This window comes from Cervus canadensis, chromosome 16 (assembly GCF_019320065.1).
Source record: "Cervus canadensis isolate Bull #8, Minnesota chromosome 16, ASM1932006v1, whole genome shotgun sequence".
NCBI classification, from domain to species: domain Eukaryota; kingdom Metazoa; phylum Chordata; class Mammalia; order Artiodactyla; family Cervidae; genus Cervus; species Cervus canadensis.
In genome coordinates, this window is record NC_057401.1 from 58615462 (window position 1) to 58637251 (window position 21790).

General features: G+C 58.7%; 1 protein-coding gene across 2 annotated transcripts; it reads left to right on the top strand.

The window, feature by feature from the left end:
* Nucleotides 1-739: 739 nt before the first annotated feature.
* On the top strand, nucleotides 740-20796 carry IRX1 (iroquois homeobox 1). Of its 2 annotated transcripts, none has more exons than XM_043489071.1 (4): nucleotides 740-1353; nucleotides 4172-5192; nucleotides 5758-5830; nucleotides 19146-20796. In XM_043489071.1, exons 1-4 carry the CDS (start codon nucleotides 1075-1077, stop codon nucleotides 19183-19185), a joined length of 1413 nt encoding a protein of 470 aa, XP_043345006.1. In that variant the 5' UTR covers nucleotides 740-1074; the 3' UTR covers nucleotides 19186-20796. The 2 variants fall into 2 exon arrangements, with proteins under 2 accessions (XP_043345006.1, XP_043345005.1); XM_043489070.1 differs by lacking the exon at nucleotides 19146-20796 and adding an exon at nucleotides 6114-6554.
* Nucleotides 20797-21790: the final 994 nt, after the last annotated feature.

The following is a 21790-nucleotide window of genomic DNA, read 5'->3' on the forward strand; positions in this document are numbered from 1 at the left end:
CATCTGCTCGCCTAGTGGACAAACGAGGGGTGTCCAGGCCACGCTGGCCCCTCCTGTCGCCATGGCGGGGGCGGCGTGTGTCTCTCCCGCCGCGGTGGCGCTTTCTCCGCAAAGAAAAGGTAACTTCCCCCCCTCCCCCAAAGAACAGGCCGTTAGCTTCCTCCAAGCTTCCCAGCCGGTGGCCTTTCTTAAAGTTCACACGGCTGGAAAAGCTCGCGGTGCTCGGCGGCTGCCCGCCTTTCCGAGTGCAGCGAGCCAGCCCCTGCCGGAGGGATGCCCAGTTAATCCCTGGGGGGGGGGGGGCAGGGGGACACCCTGCCTGCCTCGGGGTGCCACGCCGCGCCGGTTTAAGGGCACTTCTGCCAAAAGAGGTCCCGGGGGGACGCCCGAGGAGGAGCCCGGAGCTCGGAGGAGAGGGCGCTCCGCGCCGGCTGGCACCGCGCCTTCGCCCGCCCCTTCCCTGCCTCCCCAACGGTGGGAAAGCAGGCGCCGAGGTGGTGTTTTGTGAGCAAGCAAGACGCGCCCGGGCTGCGAAACGGCAGACCCCGGTGTCCGCCAGCTGTAAACCCGCGTCGACAGGTTGTCAGACGGCCGGGCGGGCCGGCCGGGACGCGGCCTGCGGGCCGCACCGGCCGCCCGGGCGCTCGGCGGGCGGAGGTGGCCCGGCCGGCTCGGGGCACCACGTGCTCGGCGGGAGGGGCGGGAGCGGCCGGCGAGGGCGGGTGGCGGGGAGGGGGCGGGCGGGGAGCCGGGGGCGGGGCCAGCGCTCAAGGGGATGCCAATCAAAGCATCAACTTCAAATTGTGTCTGAAAGCCGCGCCGCCGAGCGGAGGGCGGCCGCCGCAGTCGGCGCGCGATCGCGGAGCCGGGCGCAGCCGGGAGCCGGGCGCCAGCGAGCACCGGGCCTAGGAGCAGCCACCGGCCCCCGCCTCCGGGCCGGCCCGAGCGCGCCCGGCCGGCGGCCCGCTGCCCACCGCCTCCCCGCCCCCCGACCCCAGCCTCTCCCCATCCCCGCGCCTGCCTCCCCCGCCCCTTTGATACTTGCCCGCCGCCGCCGCCGCCGACTCCGCGGACATGTCCTTTCCGCAGCTGGGCTACCCGCAGTACCTGAGCGCCGCGGGGCCCGGCGCCTACGGCGGCGAGCGCCCGGGGGTGCTGGCCGCGGCCGCCGCCGCCGCCGCGGCAGCCGCCTCGTCGGGCCGGCCGGGGGCGGCGGAGTTGGGCGCGGGAGCGGGGGCGGCCGCGGTCACCTCGGTGCTGGGCATGTACGCGGCGGCCGGCCCCTACGCGGGCGCGCCCAACTACAGCGCCTTCCTACCCTACGCCGCCGACCTCAGCCTCTTCACGCAGATGGTGAGTGCGCCCGGCCCGCTCTCACGCGCTGCCCTCCGGCCGCGCGATCCGGGCGCCCGGGCCGAGGGCGCGGGGGCCCCAGTCCGGCGGGGCGGAGGCGGCAGGGAGCGCGGAGAGGCTAGCCCGGTAACGGCCCGGCCCGTGGGCCTTGGGAAGCGGGGAGATGGGAGGCCTGGACCGCGCGGGGGGTCGGTGGGAGTCGGGAGGCCCACCGAGGAGGCCCGGGGCCAGCGGCCCGCGCCGAAGGTCGGGACAAACTCGTGCTCGACGCCCCCGATTCGGTGGCGGCGGCGGGGCAGGCGGGCGAGGTTCAGGCGGGGCGGCTTGGCCCCATTTACCCGGCCGCCCCTTCCCGGGCCGCGGGCCCCGCTGCGCGACCTTTTCAGCTTTTGGGCTGGGCCGGGAGACTCGATTTTCTCCCTCTTGGGCAGAACTCGTGCGGTTGTAACCCGTGCGCCCGAGGGAACCTTTTAAAGCGAAATAGAGGCGGTCAGAGTAAGGCTAACAATGGAGATCGGCGGGCAGTGGGGTCTCCAAGGCCCGAGTGCACATTTGAAATTAAAAAAAAAAAGGCGAAATAATTGTTGGCGTCTGAAACGGTGTTTGCTTTGACTTCCGTAAGTTGTCAAAGTTTTCATTTCATTTGCACCGAAAAGAAAAGCAGTTTTCTTCTTGCGTTATGTAATGGAGGATTAAAAAGAGCTGTGTCCCTGGGCTTAAAATAAATGCTGTCCTTTTAGCCTCTTGTCCCAGTGGGTGTCAGATGTGGGGGGTGGGGTGGGGAGTGTGCTGCAGATTGAATGCTCCGCAGGGCCGTTGGTCTAAGGGATCCATTTCTCTAAGGTCTGCCTGCGAAGTCTAGTTTAAACTTCGGACTGCTGGGGACTCCACGCCGAGCGCAGGGGTCGGGGAGGCAGCCCCCTCCTGCGCTGCTGCCCGCGGGGTCAGGCAATTTGCAGGCACCCCCTCCCCCCCGCAGGTCTCCCCACTCCGCGAAGAAGAGACAGAAAATAAACACCCGGCAACTGTACAGGAGCAAGGCGGCCGGCGTGTTTTGCTGGAACTTTTCTTGTAGTTTTGAAAAGAAAGCCTATTTCTCTGAAAGCGACCCCAGCTGCCGTTTAGCTCGGTTGCTCTGGAAAAAGATCAGCTCCCATTTTGTTCTGGCGGCGGGGATGCCGGGGAAGCGATGAGAGATTTACAAGGTATCCTTTCAAAGAGAATTCCCAGCAGAGAGGAGGCCGAAATGTCTTCCTTACAGTTACAACCAAAATAATTAGAAACGTGCAAAGGACGTTTTGCAAAGATTAGGCAGAAAACGAAATCTGGCCAGAGAAACGTTGTCTGTGTGGCTTCGACCACCGAACTAAATAGTCCAAGAAATCTGCTTTTTGCAACTTTCTCAGAGTCGGAGGTCCCCTTCTGCTAACACAACTCGACAGTTTTTACATGGAGGATATATATGTATATATATATTTTTTAACAGAAAATTTGAATACAGTTATGTGCCATTTGGGAAACCCGCCTGTGTTTGTGCATGAGGGTGGGGGCCCTGCAGTGAGGACCCTCTCCCATTCTATTGTGGTTGGAAACAGAGATACTTTTTTTTTTTTTAAGGGCAAATTATATCGAAATCCGCCCCCCCTCCACCCCCAAAGGTATGTGTGAGTGTGTGCGTGTGTTTCCTCCTGGACTCCTGTTCCTTCTTGGAAAGAAAGCCTAAATCCAAACTCAAATTCTAGGCCTAGGTTTTCCAAGCCCTTACAGTTGGGGATTTGGAAGTCAAAAGATAAAATTGTGAGTGAATGTCTGTCTGGGCAATTTATGGTAATAATGAGGCCTAATGAGGTTGTTAGAAAGATAAAATGTTATTTACCAAAAAACCTGATGGGATAATTTGACTTGCTGTGTTTTACTACCGATGATAAAAAGAATATTGATTGCAAATAAATCACCGCCTCTAAATGCCTGCAAACAGTTTGTGCTTGCTAGCTCCTGATCAAAGTCAAACTTGAGAGATAAAGTCCCTGAGAAGGGGCCGCGGAAGCGGTTCTGCTTCGCGCAGCCGGCGCTCGAGGCCTTGCGTTAATGTTTTACCGGATAAGCCCTCTTTTTGTATTTTAAGAAAACAAACGGTGTTTTTGTTATTGTTGTCGATCACGGCCAGGATTAAAATTTTAAATTGCCTGTCACCCACTGTAGACCTTTAAGTGCGGGTGAGCCATTCTATGCAGATTTAACTTGGGAGCTAAAAGGAGCGCGCTTTCATTTTAAATTGCTGGCGGATTTGGATTCTCTGAAAACCCGGGACGGTTTATTTTGTTTGACCCCCTCAGGGTCGAAGGGAGGGGGGGCCTGGGCTCTCGGTCCTCAGAGTTTGGAGAAACTGTTTTATCAGCCCAGTTAAAAGGTTTTCCTCTCGAGCGAGTGTGAGATAAACTTGGAAACCCGGGCTTCTGGAGAGGTTATGGGAGGTGGGGGTGGGGGCAGCGAGGGCGGCCTAGGGAAATTCTAGGGTCCCCGGTGCCCGCTGTGGTCCTCGGAGCACATTGCGAGGATTCTGGAACTTTTCTTGAATGACCCCCCCCCCCCAAAAAAAAAAAATGTCTCGGTGATTGGCGGAAGCGCCGCTTCTGGGGGCGGCTTGTGATCCGACCCCCTCTTCCAACCCGGGTGGTGCATTAGGGTCAGCGTCCTGCTCCGGAGCAGGCTGCGCTGTCTGCCCCCGGCTGGCCCAGTTTCGGGGGCTCACCTCTCTGTCTCTGTCTCTCTCTCTCTCCGCTTTCCCCCTCCTCCCTCGCTGGGTCTGTGGCTGCAGGGTTCACAGTATGAGCTCAAGGACAACCCCGGGGTGCACCCCGCCACCTTCGCGGCCCACACGGCGCCCGCCTACTACCCCTACGGGCAGTTCCAGTATGGAGACCCCGGGCGGCCCAAGAACGCCACGCGGGAGAGCACCAGCACGCTCAAGGCCTGGCTCAACGAGCACCGCAAGAACCCCTACCCCACCAAGGGCGAGAAGATCATGCTGGCCATCATCACCAAGATGACCCTCACGCAGGTCTCCACCTGGTTCGCCAACGCGCGCCGGCGCCTCAAGAAGGAGAACAAGGTGACGTGGGGCGCGCGCAGCAAGGACCAGGAGGACGGCGCTCTCTTCGGAAGCGACACCGAGGGGGACCCGGAGAAGGCCGAGGATGACGAAGAGATCGACCTGGAGAGCATCGACATCGACGAGCACGACGGCGACCAGAGCAACGAGGACGAGGAGGACAAAGCCGAGGCGCCGCGGGCGCCCGACGCGCCCGCGGCCCTCGCCCGGGACCCGGGCTCGCCGCTGGCTTCTGCTGACTCACTCAAGCCCCCAGACTCGCCCCTGGGCCTGGCCAAGGAGCTCCCGGAGCCCGGCAGCACGCGCCTGCTGAGCCCCGGCGCTGCGGCAGCCGGCGGCCTGCAGGGCGCGCCGAACAGCAAGCCCAAGATCTGGTCGCTGGCCGAGACGGCCACCAGCCCCGACGGTGCGCCCAAGGCCTCGCCGCCGCCGCCTTCCGGCCACCCGGGCGGCGCGCACGGGCCCCCGGCGGGCGCGCCGCTGCAGCACCCCGCCTTCCTGCCCAGCCACGGACTCTACACTTGCCACATCGGCAAGTTCTCCAACTGGACCAACGGCGCGTTCCTCGCTCAGGGCTCGCTGCTCAACGTGCGCTCCTTCCTGGGCGTGGGCGCGCCGCACGGCCCGCACCTGTCCGCGCCGCCCCCTCCGCAGCCACCCGTCCCCGTGGCCGCGGGGGTGCTCCACGGCGACAAGGCCTCCGCCCGCAGCAGTCCCTCGCTCCCAGGTATGGCACCCAGGGGCGTCCGCCCCGCCCCAAGCCAGGAATCAGAGAACCGGGGGAGAGCCTGGGGGCGGAGGGCAGCTCTGGCCCAGGGATGGGGTGGCAGAGGGGATCTGTGGCCCGGTGAGGGGGGTAGAGAGGAGCCCCGGAGGGAGGATGGCTTGGAGGGGATCAATGGCCTGGTGGTGGGGGGTAGAGGGGAGCACTGGCGGGGTGGGGGGAACGTATAGGGGAGCACTGGTCCCTGGCCCCGGGAGGATGGCGTGGAGGAGATCACTGGCCAGGAGGGGGTTTGGCTGGGGGCGCTGACTGCCCAGGAGGGTGAGACCAGGTGGCCACCGGGCTGGGGTTGAGCCATGATTCCTGCCTGAAGTAGAGGGGCGAGACCGAGGCCCTGGGCTTCCGGAGAGAGCCGTGCTCACCCGCTGGCCTGCCCTGGGGGGTCGGGGGTGTTTCTGGAGGCACCTTCCAGGGGCGGGCGGGGGGGGGGGAGGGGAGGCCCAGCGCTCCTCCGCGGCGCCCCTCCCCCGTCCGGGTCCTAAGCTCGATGTCTCCCCGTTCCTCCCAGAGAGAGACCTCCTCCCCAGACCGGACTCACCCGCGCAGCAGCTGAAGTCGCCCTTCCAGCCGGTGCGCGACAAGTGAGTGCCTGTTGGCCTTTACGGCCGGGCGGGGGGCGAGGGTGTGGGGGCGGGGGCGGGGTCGCGCAGCCCGCGTAGACCGCGCGCGCTGGTCCACGAGCCCTGCGGCGCCCTGGCCCGCTGGCGGAGTCCACCTGGGTTTCTCCCGAGCCGGGAGCCGCGCCGGGCCGCGACCCCGCGCCACCTCCCCGGGCGCTCGGCGGGCAGAGTCCCCCTGCCGGGTCCCAGCTTCCGTCCACTGACAGCGCTGTGTTCTTGTCTCGCTGTTTCCCGCTCCCCGCAGCTCGCTGGCCACGCAGGAAGGGACGCCGCGGATTCTAGCAGCGCTCCCGTCGGCCTGATCCAGGGTCGTCTCTGACTTTCTCCGGGGGGTGGGGAGGGGGGAGATCTTCGGGAGGGAGGGGATGAGGGAGGAATTAAGACAAATATTTGAGACTGATGCAAAGGACAGATCTGGCCACGAAGTCGAGGACTCTCCCATCCATCGCTTTCTGCGGAAAGGGGCTCGTCCGACCCGAGCTCCGCATCCAGGCAGCCCGGCCTATGTTCGGGGGTGGCTGTCACCGTGCTCCGGGTGACTATCGGTTTGGTATATGTCCCCGCCACGTGCTTGTGTCTTTTTTTCCCCCCTTCCTGTATATAGAGTGATTTCAGATTGTAAATAGCGCGTCAGCAAACTTGTCTAAATCATATATTTTTGTCTAATAAACTAAACGAAATGATGGCCCCTGCTCCTGCTGCTGTGTGTGGCTGGGCGTCGCCGCGGGCGTTCTCAACCCGGGAATCCGAAATCCTGGCGGGGGCTTTTACTGCCCCTGGCTGGGGAAAGGGGCTCCTGGGGAGTTTCCGCCCCCGAAGGCCGTGTTGCTCAGCCTTTCCGCTGTTGTTGAATTTGTGAATGTTGTTACCACGGCAGTTTACAGTTGGCAGTTCAGTTCCTTGCAACTCTTACAGATTTATCTGGGCATGCCTTTCTCAGGACATAAATGAGTTCGATTTTAGGCAGTTTATAAAACGATTTTTTTAAAGTGGGAAACGATGGGGCGGGGTAATGAAAAGAATTTTCAATCCTGTCCCCAAAGGAGAACTTCCTATTTGAAATCAATTTATAACCAGTTGTCTGAGCGGTGCACTGTGGCGTCGGGGCATTTCGTGGGTAGAATGAGTACATAATGGAGTATGAAATTTTGCTTTCAGTGTATTTTTTAGCTATTTGGCTAAATCACACTTGGATAAATTGGAAGTTTCTTTCTTCTTTTTTTTTTTTAAACACTGCTGGCAGGCCAGGGATGCAGCTAGGTAGTTCTCTGGGCTTGAGCCAGGGGGGACTGCTATAATGGGGGGGGGGCAGTGACAAAGAGGGGAGCGGGCTTTGGTCTCCCAGGGACGTCCCTTTAAACTCAGGCGCCCTGCCCTGGGCAGACCCAGGGAGCCGAGGAGCCAATATCGCCCAGATGGCCGCCGAGTTCCGGAGGCAGCCGCAGCCACAGTGATGGTAGGAGACAAAGCGGGTGGAGCTTGGATGCGCGGGTGAGAGCCGGCCGGGCGCCTGGGGGGGCCGCAGCCGCCAGGACTGGGGCGCTAGGAGCAGGGCGCGCAGCCTGCGCTTCCAGAAGGTGCAGGACACTCGGCGTTGAATTCGTTAGCACTGAGAAAGCAAACGTTTATAAAACCGCCCGCGAGGATGGAGGGAGGCCGCGGGGTTAGCTGGTCCTATGGGGCCGGGTCCGAGGTGCCGGGCTGAACGTTCCTGACCCCCAGCCCAGCCCAGCCCCCAAATTCGCCCTCCGGGGACCCGCTGTCACCGGGCTGCTTTCCACGGCGAGGACCGCGGCTGCGGGACAGAACAGGCAGGGTGCCACTCCTGTGCGGCGGTGGAGGGGCGCTGGCGCCGCGAACGAACGGGGCGGGGGGGGTGCCGACCCCTGGCCCTCCGGCCCCGGGCCCAGCGCCTGCGTCCTTCTCCAGCGCCCCACCCCGCCCCCAGCTGTCTAAAGGAAGAGGCTCCTGCCGCGCCCCTAGGCTGAAGGGAGCGCGAAGCGGCGAGCACACGTGCGGGGGACATGCGGGGGATGGGCGGGGGGGGGGCCTGGGTGGGGAGTGGGGGGCGGCCGGGGGCCCGGCCTCGGAGCCGAGGGGCCGCCGAGGTGGAGCCGCGTCCGGTCCCAACCGACGTGCTCGAGGCGCCCTCTATGGGTTGCGAGCGGGATGGGGGGCCGATGGAGGTGTCCAGCCTGGGGGTACTTGGCTTTGCGGCTCTGCCGTGGGCGCCAGGCTCGAATGATGGTGGAGGGCTTTCTCTGTGTTCTAAAGTGCCACCTGATTGCTTGAAATTGGTAGGAGTGGTGCGGTGCTGGGCTTGCTGGGTAGGCTGCTGGCAGGGGTTTGGAGGGGGGTGGTGGGTTGGTGAGCCAGGAATCCCCTCTGGCCTTTGCCAGTCCGTAGAGGAGCTCTGACCTATCCTCCTTGCTAGGACTTCAGGGGTCAGCGGGGCCCTCTGCTTTCAGTCTAGAGCCTTCGGACAGAGCCTTGGGCCCAAGCCTTGACCTCTGGGAACCAGGGTATCCAATCCTGTGTCTGGGGAGGGGGCGCACCTACGGCCCTTGGAGGAGGCATGCTCTGCTCCTCTGATGAGGATTGGCTCTCCCAGCCCACAGACAACTTGCTCTCCAGCTGGGCAAGGCCTCTGGGAGGCTGCAGGTGGGACTCGGTGGGTGGGCCCTGGAATCCTCTGCTCCTGGCCCAGCTCCACCTTCTCACCCTTAGGCGCCCCCCCCAGGCGCCCCCACCCCCCATCAAAGAGGCTGGTCCATGCCGCGTTTCTGCTTTCAACCCCTATGTCCATTCTTTATTTCTCTCCAATACACTTCGGACCCCTGGGCCACACTGTGCTCACCAGGCGTCAGAACCCCATGGCCCAGAAGTCGTGAAGGGTCTGTGCTCCCCTCCTGGGGACCAAAGCTCCCAGCAAAGAAATCAGATCGCCAGCCTCAGAGTTATTTTTTTTCCTCCGGTGAAGAGCTAGACATGAATTTTTAATCGCGCGTTGAAAGGCATTTTTGTCCTTTGTGTGCTATTTGTTTACATCTCTCCAGCGCCTGCAGCCACCTAAGAGTGTGCACGCTGAGGGTGTGCTGTGCCCACAGGGAGGCCCTGAAATACCTGGGACTGGACCTAGAAACCCCCTTCCTTTTAAAGCCAAAGTGGAAGTGTTTCTGGAACTTTCTGTGTGTGCAGAGGCGCTAGCTCGGCCCTTTCCCCCACCCCTGCTCAGGACAGTTTCACAGGCTGACAGTCGTCTTATCAGGAGAAGACCAAACCTGAACATGTAAGGGTGATGGATATCCGCTGGATGAAGGCTGGCGACTTGGCCTCCCTCCTCCACAGGCGCCGGGGTCCCCATAGAAAGGACCCCCCCCCCAAGTCCAAACAGTGCACTTCTGTCTTTCTTGGGTCTTATTTGAGGGAAGAGAAGAAAGAATAAATCTGGTTCCGAGACCTCCTCTCTCTGCTCCAGATCTGCAGAGGTGTTGGGAGATGGTCCCAGGCGTGATTTTTCTAGACCAGCCCCCTCTCCCCATTCCTGGTTTGAAGACTCGGGGAGTAGGGTGCAAGCCATGTCTGAACCACTGACCTGCTGGTCTCTGAGATCGTTCCCCCCACCCTGCCTTCCCTCCCTTCCCCGATCAATTATATTCACCACCAGCACATTTATCTCGCCTGCGATACGGAGAATTCATATTCATATCTTGGTTTTAGTGGCCTGACACTGATTAATGTAATACTCTCTCTGACTCCAAGAGGCCGCCACCCGGTGAATCATGCCCTATAAAGTTTCAGTTGTCCTTGTCGATGGTACTTGGCCAGGACGCTCGGAAGCCGGGGAAGGAGGAGGGAGGGGGAGACAGCGAGGTCAGGGTGGGTGCTGGTCCTCTCCCCGGATGCCAGGGGCCTTGGGAGGCCTGAGCGCCCCTCCTGAGCCGAGCCCTCTTTCTGGTCCTCCTGGCCCTGGGGTTCCCTTCCCTTCCCCGTGCCAGCAGGCCCGAGGTTGCCCGGTGGCCGAGGCAGGGTCAGGCTGGGGCTGCTGGATGTGCTGGATGTGATGGGGCTACCTGTGCGCCAGGGGGAGCAGGGTTCTGCCCCTGGGGCATCCAGGCTGGAGGTGGGGAAAGGGCGCGAGGGAAGCCAAGGCCAGGGGGCGTTTCTGGGGGGACAGCTTGGCACAGGGTTGGGGTGCATAGACGCCAGGGGCCTAGAAGGCCTGACTGGCCTCTGGCGCTCTCTGCTCAGGGCCTGGACCGCCGGGGCCCCAGTGCAGGGATGCGAGTCAGCCAGGCACTCAGGCCTCCTGGGACCCCCGAGAGCCAGACAGAGGAGGCTCTGGTACCGGCCACGAGCATTCGGCCTGCGCCTGTGGGCCGTGAGGTGCCAGGCCCCGGGGAGCCTCCTGCCCCACCTCTCCACCGCCCCCCTCCCCCCAGGATGCGGCTCCAGGTTTGGGTGGGGGGGCGGTTGTTGAGTCCAGGGTTGGGTGGCCAGGGGGCAGAGGTGGGAGGTAGAGCGGGTTGAAGCCTGGGGTGGTGACTGCACCCCGCCACCTCGAGGGGTCCCCTGAGTGCACATGGAAGGAACCGGGCCCCCTGGAAGGGCCTCCTGGGCGAGGCCGCCCACCCAGGGGCCGGGGGGTGACTGGTCTCTCCATGTGGAAAGCCACTGCTGAGGCTCTGCTGGGGCCAAGAGGCTGCAGGTCTGCCCAGGGCCCTGGCCTAGTCTTAGCTCCCAGGTGCCCGGCCTTAGAAGGTCCTCCCCCGGGGACCCCTGGTCCAGCTCCTGAAGCTGGACGTGTCCCCTCTCCCTCCCAGGACAGATGTCTGAACGCGAGCCCTCCCGGGGGTCAGTGTAGGGGGTCAGAGGGCCTGACCTACCTGGCTGCACAGTGCTTTAGAGGGCCCCCAGAAGTATTTTACTTCCTTTTCAAATAAAAAGCGTTTTTTTCCGGTGGAGGAAAACATGTCAACAGATAGGATCCTTAGATTCATCTTTAAAATCCAGCAGCCTTCACACTGCTTTATTTATCACTGTGTTCCATAGAGGAGTGGGCCTAGGGTCCCTGTGAGTCACCCTGGGGCAGAGGTCCGGGAGGCCCCGGGAGTGGCCGAATATTCTGGAACTGCCTTCAGTGGGAGGTCAGAGGAAGAGAGGGGCCTGAGCCGGCAGGCAGGGGAGCGGGCGGCTTGCAGCCCAGGAAGGGAGCCCTCCCCGCCCCCACCAGCACCCCCGACCCGCCTCCTCGGGCGGGGCGCAAGGGCAGCCCTTTCTGCGGCTGCTGTTTGCTTTCTGAAGATGCCGCGGGTGTCTCTGATCCCCTAATCCATTTATCCAGCGTCCTGAGCACTGGCTCAGTGCGGCGCACAATGGCGCGGCTGCACCGGGGGGCCGGGTGGGGGGCGGGGCACCCAGACACCCCCTCCCCCCCACGGTCCCCATCGTCCCCCAGGTCCCCTGCGGCGGTGGGGAGAACGCGGAGACGGTTTACGGCTTCTCAACCCAAGGGCTTTTATTCTTAATTCCTTCTACTTGAAGCTGCCCTTGCCGAAAGGATGATGCCGCCGCCGGGGTTCCTCCGCTCGGGGAGGACTCAGGCCGGCCGGGCTGGGGCGGGCGGGGGCGGCCGCGAAGGGCGGGAGCCCGGCGAGCCGGTCACTTGCAGACTGTCCTCCCTGCCTCTTCCTGTTTGCTTGTTTGTCACGGCTGTGCCCGGGCTTGTTACTGAATTTTAAACGTATGCTTAATTGCTGGGTCCTCCGATCGCTGTGGCAGTGTCTGAAAATATTAAATACATCTGTGAGACGGTGGGCACCAGAAATTAAAAAAGGTGCGGGCTGTGCTGAATGCTAAGAAGATCTCACAATGAAGTGATTAACATTTTTATGAATAAAATTAATCACGCATTAACTCTGCGGCACAGTACGTCTGAAAGCCAAATGTGGCCCCACCAGCCCCCTTTCTTACACCGGAGAACTTCTGAGGCCTCCTGGGCCCAGGGCAAACATCCAGCCATTAGGAATCTCGGAATATTTATGAGAGGATGTGTCAATAACAGCTATCTGAATTTGAGGCAAGGGAAAGAGAAACTCCAAAAATACCACCACCGCCAACCAGCACATATAACAACCAGATTAAAAAAAGCAACCGGCAATTTTTTTCTTTTTTTTTTCCTCTCCTTTAGCAAACCCTTGGTCAACACCGGCCTTTTCCATGCTGGGCTATGCCTGTGGGCTTGTGTGGACCTGGGTCCCAGAGTGCAGCAGGAGGTGATGGGGGCAGGCGGATGCGAGTCCTGAGACCGACCCCAGCAGTGATGGGTTCCCCTCCCTAGAGCCCTTGTCCAGGGGGGCAGGGTACCCAGGAACACTGATGGAGCCCAGGGCGGACCTCCGCATTATTAAAATTTCCAGCCTTGCAGATAATCAAGCGCATTGCGCGTGTGCCCGCTCCCCTGTTCCCGTCTCTTGCCGCTGTGGTTTGGGATGATTCCAGCAGCTGCACAAAGGGAAGTGAAAGCATCTGAAGTGTCGCTCTGCAGCCCTGCTGACCCAGCGGCCTTGCCGGTTCGCTGCTGCTCCCAGCTCAGGTGTGGAGCAGAAGGTGGAATGGAAGCCGCGCGTCTCCTCCCCTCTGCACAGCCCTTTTTCACCGCTGTGGCGAATCTCTCCCAGCTCCGTGAACCAATAAAACAACGGCCCCTGTTTGAGTTGATATATTAATATTTACTGAGGATTTGCCAGGTCGGGGCTAAGTGTCAGCAGATCGCTGGGGCCGTCCTGCGGGAATAATTAAACAAGTCTCACCGCACTTCATCCTCCTAACATCTTTATTAATCTTTTTCGTTTCCCCCTTCCCCCTCCTGAAAGAGTACGTTGAAATATTGCTTTTGCAACCTTGGAGAAAGATTCAGACTAAGTAATGGGGGAAAAGGCTGTGTGGGTGATGTGTTTACCTGGGCGGGTCTCCGGACCCTCGCCGGACAGGTGTTTGAGGTCCTGGTGGGTGACTTATGGCCCAGCCGTGGTGGTTTTCACCTGCCTGGTCTGATACATTTACCCTGAACAGTCCGCTAGAAATAATCCTACTGTTTCTGAGATGCGGGCCACACCCCAGCCATGCCTCATGATGGTCCACCCGGCAGAGCAAGGGGCCGCCAGCGGCTGCTTCTGGGTGTCTGCCTTCTTCAGAGTGATTATAGGTTACACTTAGAACAAGTTGGACAATTGTCTTTAATAAGCTTCATAATTAGTGTCGGGACGCCTCATTACAAGCCATCGCCTGTAGCAGTCCTGGGCCAAACAGTCCTTCTGCAATCTGATTTATTTTTTATCAGGCAGCAGGGGCTGTCTGGAGTTTTTGTTTGTATAATGGGGGCCTGCACCAGGCCCCCAGTGTAAAAATAGCACCAGGAAATTAATTGCTTCTGTGTGGATTCACTGCAGATGTGTCCTGTTGATCAGGATGGTATATTTTTTTGACTTTGCTATCCCGGGGTGAGTAGTGAAAAAAAAAAAAAAGAAACAAAATATGAAAACCAGCAATGCAAACATATTAGCATCAACATAGATTCAGTGTGGTATAAGTGAAAACACAGGGTTTCAGGGGAGGATGTTCAGGGAGAGGTCAAGTTTCTGGAAAGATTTTATTTTTCTTTTTTTCCTTTCCTGTTCTCTTTTACAGTTACTTATTGATTTATTTGTTTATAAATGGATATATGTATGCCTTCTAAGCAGAACCACCTCTGGGCAGACGCGTGGCTGGGATGTCTTATAATAGCAGAAGCCCTAACGGAGTGGCTGGTTCCCCGCTCTGGGCCTGAAAGCAGGGCCCTGGTTGAGGACCGCGGTCTGATGCTCTCACAGCCCAGAGTGGGCTGCGTGTCCAGGCTCAGCCCAAAGGGGCCTCCGGCAGCTCTGGGTGGATCGGCCGCGTGGGTACTCCATCTTCTCATGTGTGTGCACTTCACGTGTGACCAAGCCGTGGGCACAGACCTTTCTCGTATGTCCCCAGTGCTGCTCCCCAAGCTCAGATGTAAATTAATCCTCTTCCATCACACGGATTGATCCCTACATTCTGATGAGGTTGCAAATGACTCCCCCCACTTAGAACATTTAAAGGAGATTTTAAGACCACTTCGTGGCCAGGTAGGACTTGTCCCTGGTATCTTCTGTCCTTGGCACCGGACGTCGTTGCCGGCAATCCTACATGGATCTCCACATGAGGGTGGATGTGTGGTCCCCATGCTTCGTTGCTCAGTCGTATCCGACTCTGTGACTCCATAGACGGTAGCGCGCCAGGCTCCTTTGTGGGATTCTCCAGGCAAGAATGCTGGAGTGGACTGCTGTGCCCTCCTCCAGGGGATCTTCCTGACCCAGGGTTAAACCTGCATCTCCTAAGTCTCCTGCATTGGCAGGCGGGTTCTTTACCACAAGCACTGCCTGGGAAGCCCGTGTAGTCCCCAGGTCCTCTGACTTTTCTAGAAGAGTTTGATGAGCTTCATCCCCCTCTTCCTCCTTTTTGAGGCTGCGTGATGTCCAGTTTTCATGCTCAGCTTTGTGTCGGCATGGAGTCTGTCAAATTGACCACAGCCGACTTGACTTATTTATGGGAAAAAAAAAAAAAACAAGAGCAGAGGTGAAGGCAGATCGCATGATGTCTCGATAAAGGTCATAAAATGCTGAGGATTGGGAGGGAAGATAAATAGGTTTCCTCCACGGAAGAACGGATTGCTGTGACTCTGGGCTCCTGTGGATGCCTCAGGCGTTTCTGCAGAGGCGTCACCTCTAGAACGTACTCAGCTGGGTTAGCAGGGTCCTGTCCCTGGGAGAATCCTAGAAGTCCCTCTTGGGGTCCACATCTCTCTGAGTGCTGAGGTCTCACTGACAGCTAACGCGTACGGGCGGCAGGTGGGTGGGGGCTCCCCAACGGAGAGGCACTCCGGGGACCCTTTGCTGGTTGTGCATGAGGCCACGGGGGTGGGGCCTGGGGGGGCGTCACTTCCCAGCGTCCAGATGAAGCCAGTGGGTGAACTCAGGGATCAGAGGCAGAGAGTGGGACCCGTGAGTGCCCAGGGTGGGGTGTGTGTGAGAGAGAGACAGACAGACAGGTTGAGAGAGGCTAACTCAGAGATGAAAACCCAGACCCACGTGTTTCCCCCTGGTTACCACCCCCTCCATCCTCTGTCCTGATACCTCCCACCCCCCTCCCCTTAGGAAACAGTGTTCAGATGCATGTTTCCCAGCAGCTCCCACCCCAGTTCCTGTTTCAGCAGGGGGTGGGGGTGGCGGGGGAGCTGGTCTTCTGCATTTTAAGTCTGGGTCATTCTGAAAGCCAGGTGGAGCCCACAGCTGGAGAAGCATCGCGTGGATCCCAAGCTGCACTGAATCCCTTCCCGTTAAAGAATCAGCTGGAGCATCGCCCCTCCTGCCTCAGTGACCCTGAGCTGGAAGGGTCTAAGCTCTGCAGGGGCACACAGACCCGTTTTCGGTGGGCAGAGTCGTCTGCATTTTCCGAGGGCCGGGCGGGGGCATCGCACGGTGCGAGCTTTGCCTCTGGGCTGGTCCCGGGGTCCCACACACCTCGCTGCAGCTGTAGCGAGCTGCCCGGGGACAGCAGGCCTTCCCTGACATCCTGCTGAGCCCATGGCCAGCAGGGCCATGCATCAACTCCTGGGAGTAAAAAAGGAAGTGGTGAAATGTTGCCCATTCCCGGCGGGTCCCACGTTAGTCACGCCAGCAGCCTCTCCAGACGCGTCCTTCCAGGATCTCCCCCCACTTCCGAGGGTCGCGGCTTCTCCATGCCCGACGTCGACCCGTACCTGTGCATGGCGTTTTCTCTTTTCACCCGTCATGCGGTCGAGAATCAAAAAGCAGACGACCGTTGCTCCAGTTGTAGCCGAATGGATACGGGGTGAGGCCGTGTCCTCTGGTGAGCAGCCAGGCTGTGGGCGCCTGATGGAAAGCTGGTGTCCCAGTCCCTCCGGCTCCAGGAGGGACGAAGCACTGTGGGTGGTGTCATCCGGTGAAAGCTGGGTGCTGCCCACAGCTGGCGTCCACCCTCGGGGCGGGGAGCCAAGTACAGCACCCGCTTCAGGGCAAGAGTCTTGAGTCCCAGCACCCACTTGCCCGCATGCTTTCCCTCCCTTCTTGGCGTGGCTGTGGCATGTCCAGCCCTTCAGCCGTGTCCAGTTCTTTGCGACCATTTAGACTGCAGCCCACCAGGCTCCTCTGTCCGTGGGATTTCCCAAGCAAGAATACTGGAGTGGGTTGCCTTTTCCTTCTCTGGGGGATCTTCCCGACCCAGGTTTTGAGCCTGCATCTCTTATGTCTCTTGCATTGTTTTCCCTCCCTTCTTACCCACACCTAAATATAAGGATAGGAAAGAATTTCTCAGCCAAAAAATTTGAAACCAGCCTCATCTTTAAGGACTGAAGTTGTTTTCTCCTGGGAAATACTTCTTCCCATTTCTAAGAAAGAAAAATAACAAAGACCCCCAAACCTTCCCAGACATAGAATATCTGTTAAAAAGCAAACAACATTTTGATAAGCTAAGTATAAACGGATCAGAAACATGTGGCTTTGGTTTTCCCTAAAAGGCTTACTTTGAACCCCAAATATTTTTAGAAATATTTTTAGAAAGTTTGAGGTGTCCAAATGCTGTGCATTTGGGAACACCCAGCCATCATTTTAAGGGGATGGACTCAATACACATGTTTCTGATCTATTTGCAATGATCAGAGTCAACTGCTCATTTTGGAGAGCTTTTGATGTGCAGGCATCCCTCTGGGCTTTAAAAACCCTTCTGCAGCGTCTCTTCCCTCTGACAGCAACTCCGTCTTCGCAGAGTTGCACAACTCCTGCTCATCACACCGCAGGTACCGCCACACGTCTTCCACGTCTCGGGGAGGATCTGGCCCGTAACGATGCCTTTCCCGTGTTAGGAACATGTGGTCTCGGAAGGAGGAGTGAGGAGACCTCCGGGCAGGTCGCTGTCACGGCCGACCTGTTAGGGGTGACCGTCCCCTGCGGCTGAGCTATAGAAGATGCTCTCTGGACTTCCACTGATGAAAGGAACCTTGCTGATGTCACCTTCATTTTGGTGAGCCAGGAGCCAGTGAGCTGCGGCCCCATGAGATGGTAAACGTGATTCGCGTTTCAGGTGGTTAACGCCCACCTCCCCACCACACAGCCTCGAGGCGGGGCTCCAGGGTGCCCTCCGGTCTCTGCGTGTGAGCCACATGCACACGCATGCGCAGAGTGAGGGGACGTGGCGGATTTCAGATGAGAGCTCACGGACACAAACACTGTCGTCTTGGCCTCAGTTAGGATGATCATTAATTCCTGATGCTTGGAGTTCCCTGGCTCAGTGGTTAAGAATCTGCCTGCAACGCAGGAGACACAGATTTGATCCCTGAGTTGGGACGATCCCCTGGAGAAGGGAAAGGCTACCCACTCCAGTATTCTGGCCTGGAGAATCCCATGGACAGAGGAGCGTGGCAGCCTATGGTCGACAGGGTCTCAAGAGTCAGACACGACTGAGGGACTAAACGATTCCTGACATTTAGGGAATGACTGATGACTGCGGGCAGTGTTTGTAATTTACATGTGATGATTATTTTCTTAATTTTAGGGGTGGGGGCCTGGGGTCAGGAATCGCCCCAGCAGCCCAGGGTTCCCGTGATGCTGGGCTGCCAGGACAGGACAGGACAGGAGAGGCTTCCAGGCTCCTTCTGTGCGCCCTGCGTCCCCGGCCCTGCTGTCTCTGAGGTTTTCGGCCGTCAGAGCCCCACATTTGGGAATCCTCGCATGATGGGTGCTGCCACGTGGCAGAACTTCCCCGTTCCATCAGAGACCTCTGTCACCCCCAGATCCTTTGCTCACCCCTGGGGATGGAGCCCGTCCGTCCCGGAGCTGATGCATTTTAGAATCTGGTTGTCATTTTTCTGTCATCGGGAGGCGAGGCTATTTTTCTTAGTGTCTTTTTATGCCCAAATACGACAAGCTGGCATGTCATTTCCCACACTCTGTCTGTGGGAAGAGGACCTGGTTTTCCATGGATGCAGACATTCGTGTTCTGTGTAAACCAGGGTGCCTGCGGTTCTGAATTCTCGGGGTACAGCCCATCCTGCCGGTTATCCCAGCTGCCTGCCCCACACACGAAGATCCTGTGCTCCTCCCCCTCCTCCCCCACCTCCCCCTCCTGCCTTCTCCCTCCTCCCCCTCCTCCCCCTCCTGCCTTCTCCCTCCTCCCCCACCTCCCCCTCCTCCCTTTTCCCTCCCTCCTCCCTCTCCCTCCCCCTCCTCCCTCTCCCTCCCCCTCCTGCCTTCTCCCTCCTCCCCCTCCCGCCTTCTCCCTCCTCCCCCTCCTCCCTCTCCCTCCCTCCTCCCTCTCCCTCCCTCCTCCCTCTCCCTCCTCCCTCCTCCCTCTCCTCCTCCATGTTCCCCTCTCCCTGTCTCTTTGTCTGCCCCCTCCCAAACTTCCCAGGTGTCTTAACACCAAGAAGAGAGTCCCTGAAAGGCCGTGGCCTGGTTTGGGGTGTGGTGGGAGCAGAGGGGTGCAGAAAGCCAGGAGGTGCATGCCTGCGTTCCTGGGAGGGGCAGGCGACGGTGAGCCCACCCGGGAGAGGCTCACCCACCCGGTCATGACGGTGACGCACAGTCTGGGAGGTGAGGGCTGCAGCCGCCTTTCTAGACGGGACGTGAATGTGAGGTGTTCACAGTTCCGTTACTGAACTGTGCGTGCCGTGTGTGTGCACTTGTGCCTCTGTGTGCACGCGTGTGTGGAGGGCTGGCGTGGGGAGGTGAACCCTGGCAGAGAGGGGTTGCCTCTCCCTTGACCCGGATTATCTGGGGTGGAGCTCTGTCTGCCTGGAGAGCGCTTCACAGCCCCAGCTGGGTTTGTTTCACGTTCGTAAGACTCGTAGGCTCCCTCGGGCACAAAGATCCTTCATTTGCAGGTAGAAAAGTTAGCCCCGCCAGGTTGAAGAGAACTTTCTAAGGACCCACAAGTCCGCCTGTGGATGGAGAAAAGGAAGACGTTCCCAGCGAGGGGACTGTGGTGGCCAGCAGGTGTTGAGGGACAAGAAGCGGGGGCCCCGCAGGGACAGAGGAGGGGCGCGCTGACCGGGGCGCAGGCGCCTCCCCACCGCGGGGCCCGGCCCGCTCACCCCAGCTTCCAGGTCTCCCCAAACGGACGGCCTCCTCCTCTGCCCTGAAACAAGGAGACCCTCAGGGAGAATTTACCAGGACCTGTTGGAATTTCCCACTAGGAGCGTTGACCCTGTTTCCGGCTGGATCCTGGACTTCTGATCTAAGCTTGTCCCGAGTGCCCCGTTCCCTGCGAGACAGCCTGTGCCGGCCTCCGGGGACCTCCTTTTCCCTTTGGACCGAGGCTCATCTCCGCGGAGGGCCCTTCCCATGGAGTGCCCCTCCCTGTAAGAGGGGCGTCCTGACCGTGAGGCGCCCCAGTACGTGGAGTAGCCCCTCATGCCCAGGGGCTTAAGGGCGTCCCAGAGCTACCCACGACTTCAGCCACTTCGCTAAAAATCAGACACTCGGTTCTGGTGAAGGGGCTCGGGGTCACGCAGGGATTGGAATGTTCCAGCGGCCAGTTCCAAGGTACTGGAAGGAGAGCGGGAGGCAGGGCTCCCTGGGGAGGCTGAGCTCGGGGAGGGGTGTGTGCAGTCAGCTGGTTAGCGAGCCCCTTCCCGCGGACGTTGCCTCACCCGCGGGGTTTCTCTCGCGAAGGGTCCACGGCCACGCCCGCCCCGTGCGCCCCCATCGCGTCTGCCTCCCTAGTACTTGGCTTTCTGGGCCGGATGGGAGGGGGCAGGAGCAGGCGGGGGTGTCCCTGCATTTTAAACACCATCACGGGACTCTGGGGACATGTTGGCTGGTCTCCTTCCGGGAGGGCCCAGTCCCCGCCGTGCCATTTTCAGCAGACGCGGCACATTCTATGGTAACTTTCCAAGTGCCTGCGGTGGTAGGCCCTGTTTCTGCTGGTGGCGAGAACGCATTAAATGCAATTTGCTACTTGCCTTTAGCGTCTTAGTCCATCAAGAGAGCATTAATTGGTGGCGTGAGGGCTGTGTCCCCCGCCCCCAGGGCCTGGGAGGGGGGTCTTCAGGGAATTTTTGGAGATACAGCATTCCTGTGGCTTTCGGATTGCTCCCTCTGTGTAACCGATGAGATGCTTTAAGAACAAGAACAACTGGGGACTCTGTTCCTCCAAGTGTGGTTTCCAGCCCTTCTGGTTCATGCCTTCGGTGAAAACAATTAACTTTTGTATATTTCAGGATACAGGCAGGACCTTGTGGAAATCTTATTTAATTATGTGCTATATTAATGTTATATTGATTATGTTATTGCCTGTAAATCCAGTTGCTTAATAAAGCTGCAGTCATTTTGCAATAAAGTTGTGTTTGCAGTCAATTAACGGGTGTCTGGGGGCAGACAGCTATGTGCAGGGGGGCGTTGGCGGGAAGAAAAGTTGTCCCAGGGCTGAAAACCAGAGGAGCCAGCAGAGAACATCAGTTATTTATGCACACGGAGGAATGTAGGTAACTATGTGTACATAGTTGGGTGAAGTCCAGAGGAAAGGCATATACCCCGTGCGCTTATTTTTAGCACAGGGGTCTGGGGACTTATGAACGGCTGTCTGTATGGGCAGACTCCCAGGGCTTTGGGGCAGCGTCTGTACGTGAGGCAGGGTAACGCTTGGTTTGAAGAATCCAAGTGGCCGATAGCCGCAGATATTGGGACCATGTGAAGGCAGGGGAAGAAAGCATAGTTTTGTTGCTCATCACGCTGACTTCCACGTCGGAGAAGCACATCCCCAAGTTCTCAGGAAATGCCACTGCCCCTCTGAAGATCACATCTGCCATGAATACCATTCGGCATGTGGTCCGGCTTTTATCTCTCCAGCAGAAATTGCATGTCATGATTTTCACATCTGATGCTAAACTCGGGTCCCTACAGAATAAGGAGCAGCTATTTCTTTCTCGTCTTTAGGGATGTGTCCAAGATGGGTGTCTTCAAAACAGAATAGGAACTGAATATTGAAGCTTCATGAATTTTTAAAAAAATAATACACCATGGCAAATGAAAGATGAGCCACTCCTCAATTCAGATAGAGATTAATTGATCCTTCCTATCAGTGAACTTTCTCTGTCAATCAAAGAGTGAGGCTTAGGTAATCTTATTTGGGGCAGGCCGATGGTACTATTGTGACGATGTGTCTTTGACCCTAAGGGTAGCATCTGTGTGTGTTTAGTCGCTAAGTTGTGTCTGACTCTGCAACCCCGTGGACTGCAGCCCGCCAGGCCCCTCTGTCCATGGGATTTCCCAGGTAAGAACACTGGAGTGAGCTACCATTTCCTTTTCCAGGGGCTCTTCTGGACCCATGGGGTGGAATCCAAGTCTCACACATTGCAGGTACCATCTGAGCCAGCTTGGAAGCCCAAGGGTGACATTGAAGAGGGTATAATCTTGTGATATTTCAGTGAAGGGCATGTCAGGATCAGCTTCCTGTCTCAGGAGGATCCCCAAGGACCCAAGTTTGGGGGTGACTAAAGCTCCCTGACTCCAGCCTCAGCTCTTGTCAGTGGCAAACAGCTTTCAACTGTAAGGGAGAATGTAGTGTTTCCTCTAAACTTCAGTGGGTCCTTCCGATGAATTTTTTCTGTGGTCCCATCTGTGCTCTGGGATCTGGTTTACCTGCCATTCTTCACTCTGCGAGCTTGGCCCACACCAGTCCTCAACTGCAGCAGATAACCATCCCCAGGGGTTCCGCAGGGGCGTCCGGGTTAGATGGTTTGCCGCTGTCCGTGTTCCAGGAGGCAGTTCACTGCCAAATTTCCAAACGTCCTTAGTAGAGCATGACCTCTCCACGTCAAACCAAACTCGCATCTCCTAG

What these genes read in the sequence shown, in the direction of transcription:
- IRX1 (XM_043489070.1), top strand. Translation starts at nt 1,075, where the DNA reads ATGTCCTTTCCGCAGCTGGGCTACCCGCAGTACCTGAGCGCCGCGGGG. An exon ending in TCAGCCTCTTCACGCAGATG is followed by an intron (nt 1,354 to 4,171) that starts GTGAGTGCGCCC and finishes CTGTGGCTGCAG; the next exon opens with GGTTCACAGTATGAGCTCAA. An exon ending in CAGCAGTCCCTCGCTCCCAG is followed by an intron (nt 5,193 to 5,757) that starts GTATGGCACCCA and finishes CGTTCCTCCCAG; the next exon opens with AGAGAGACCTCCTCCCCAGA.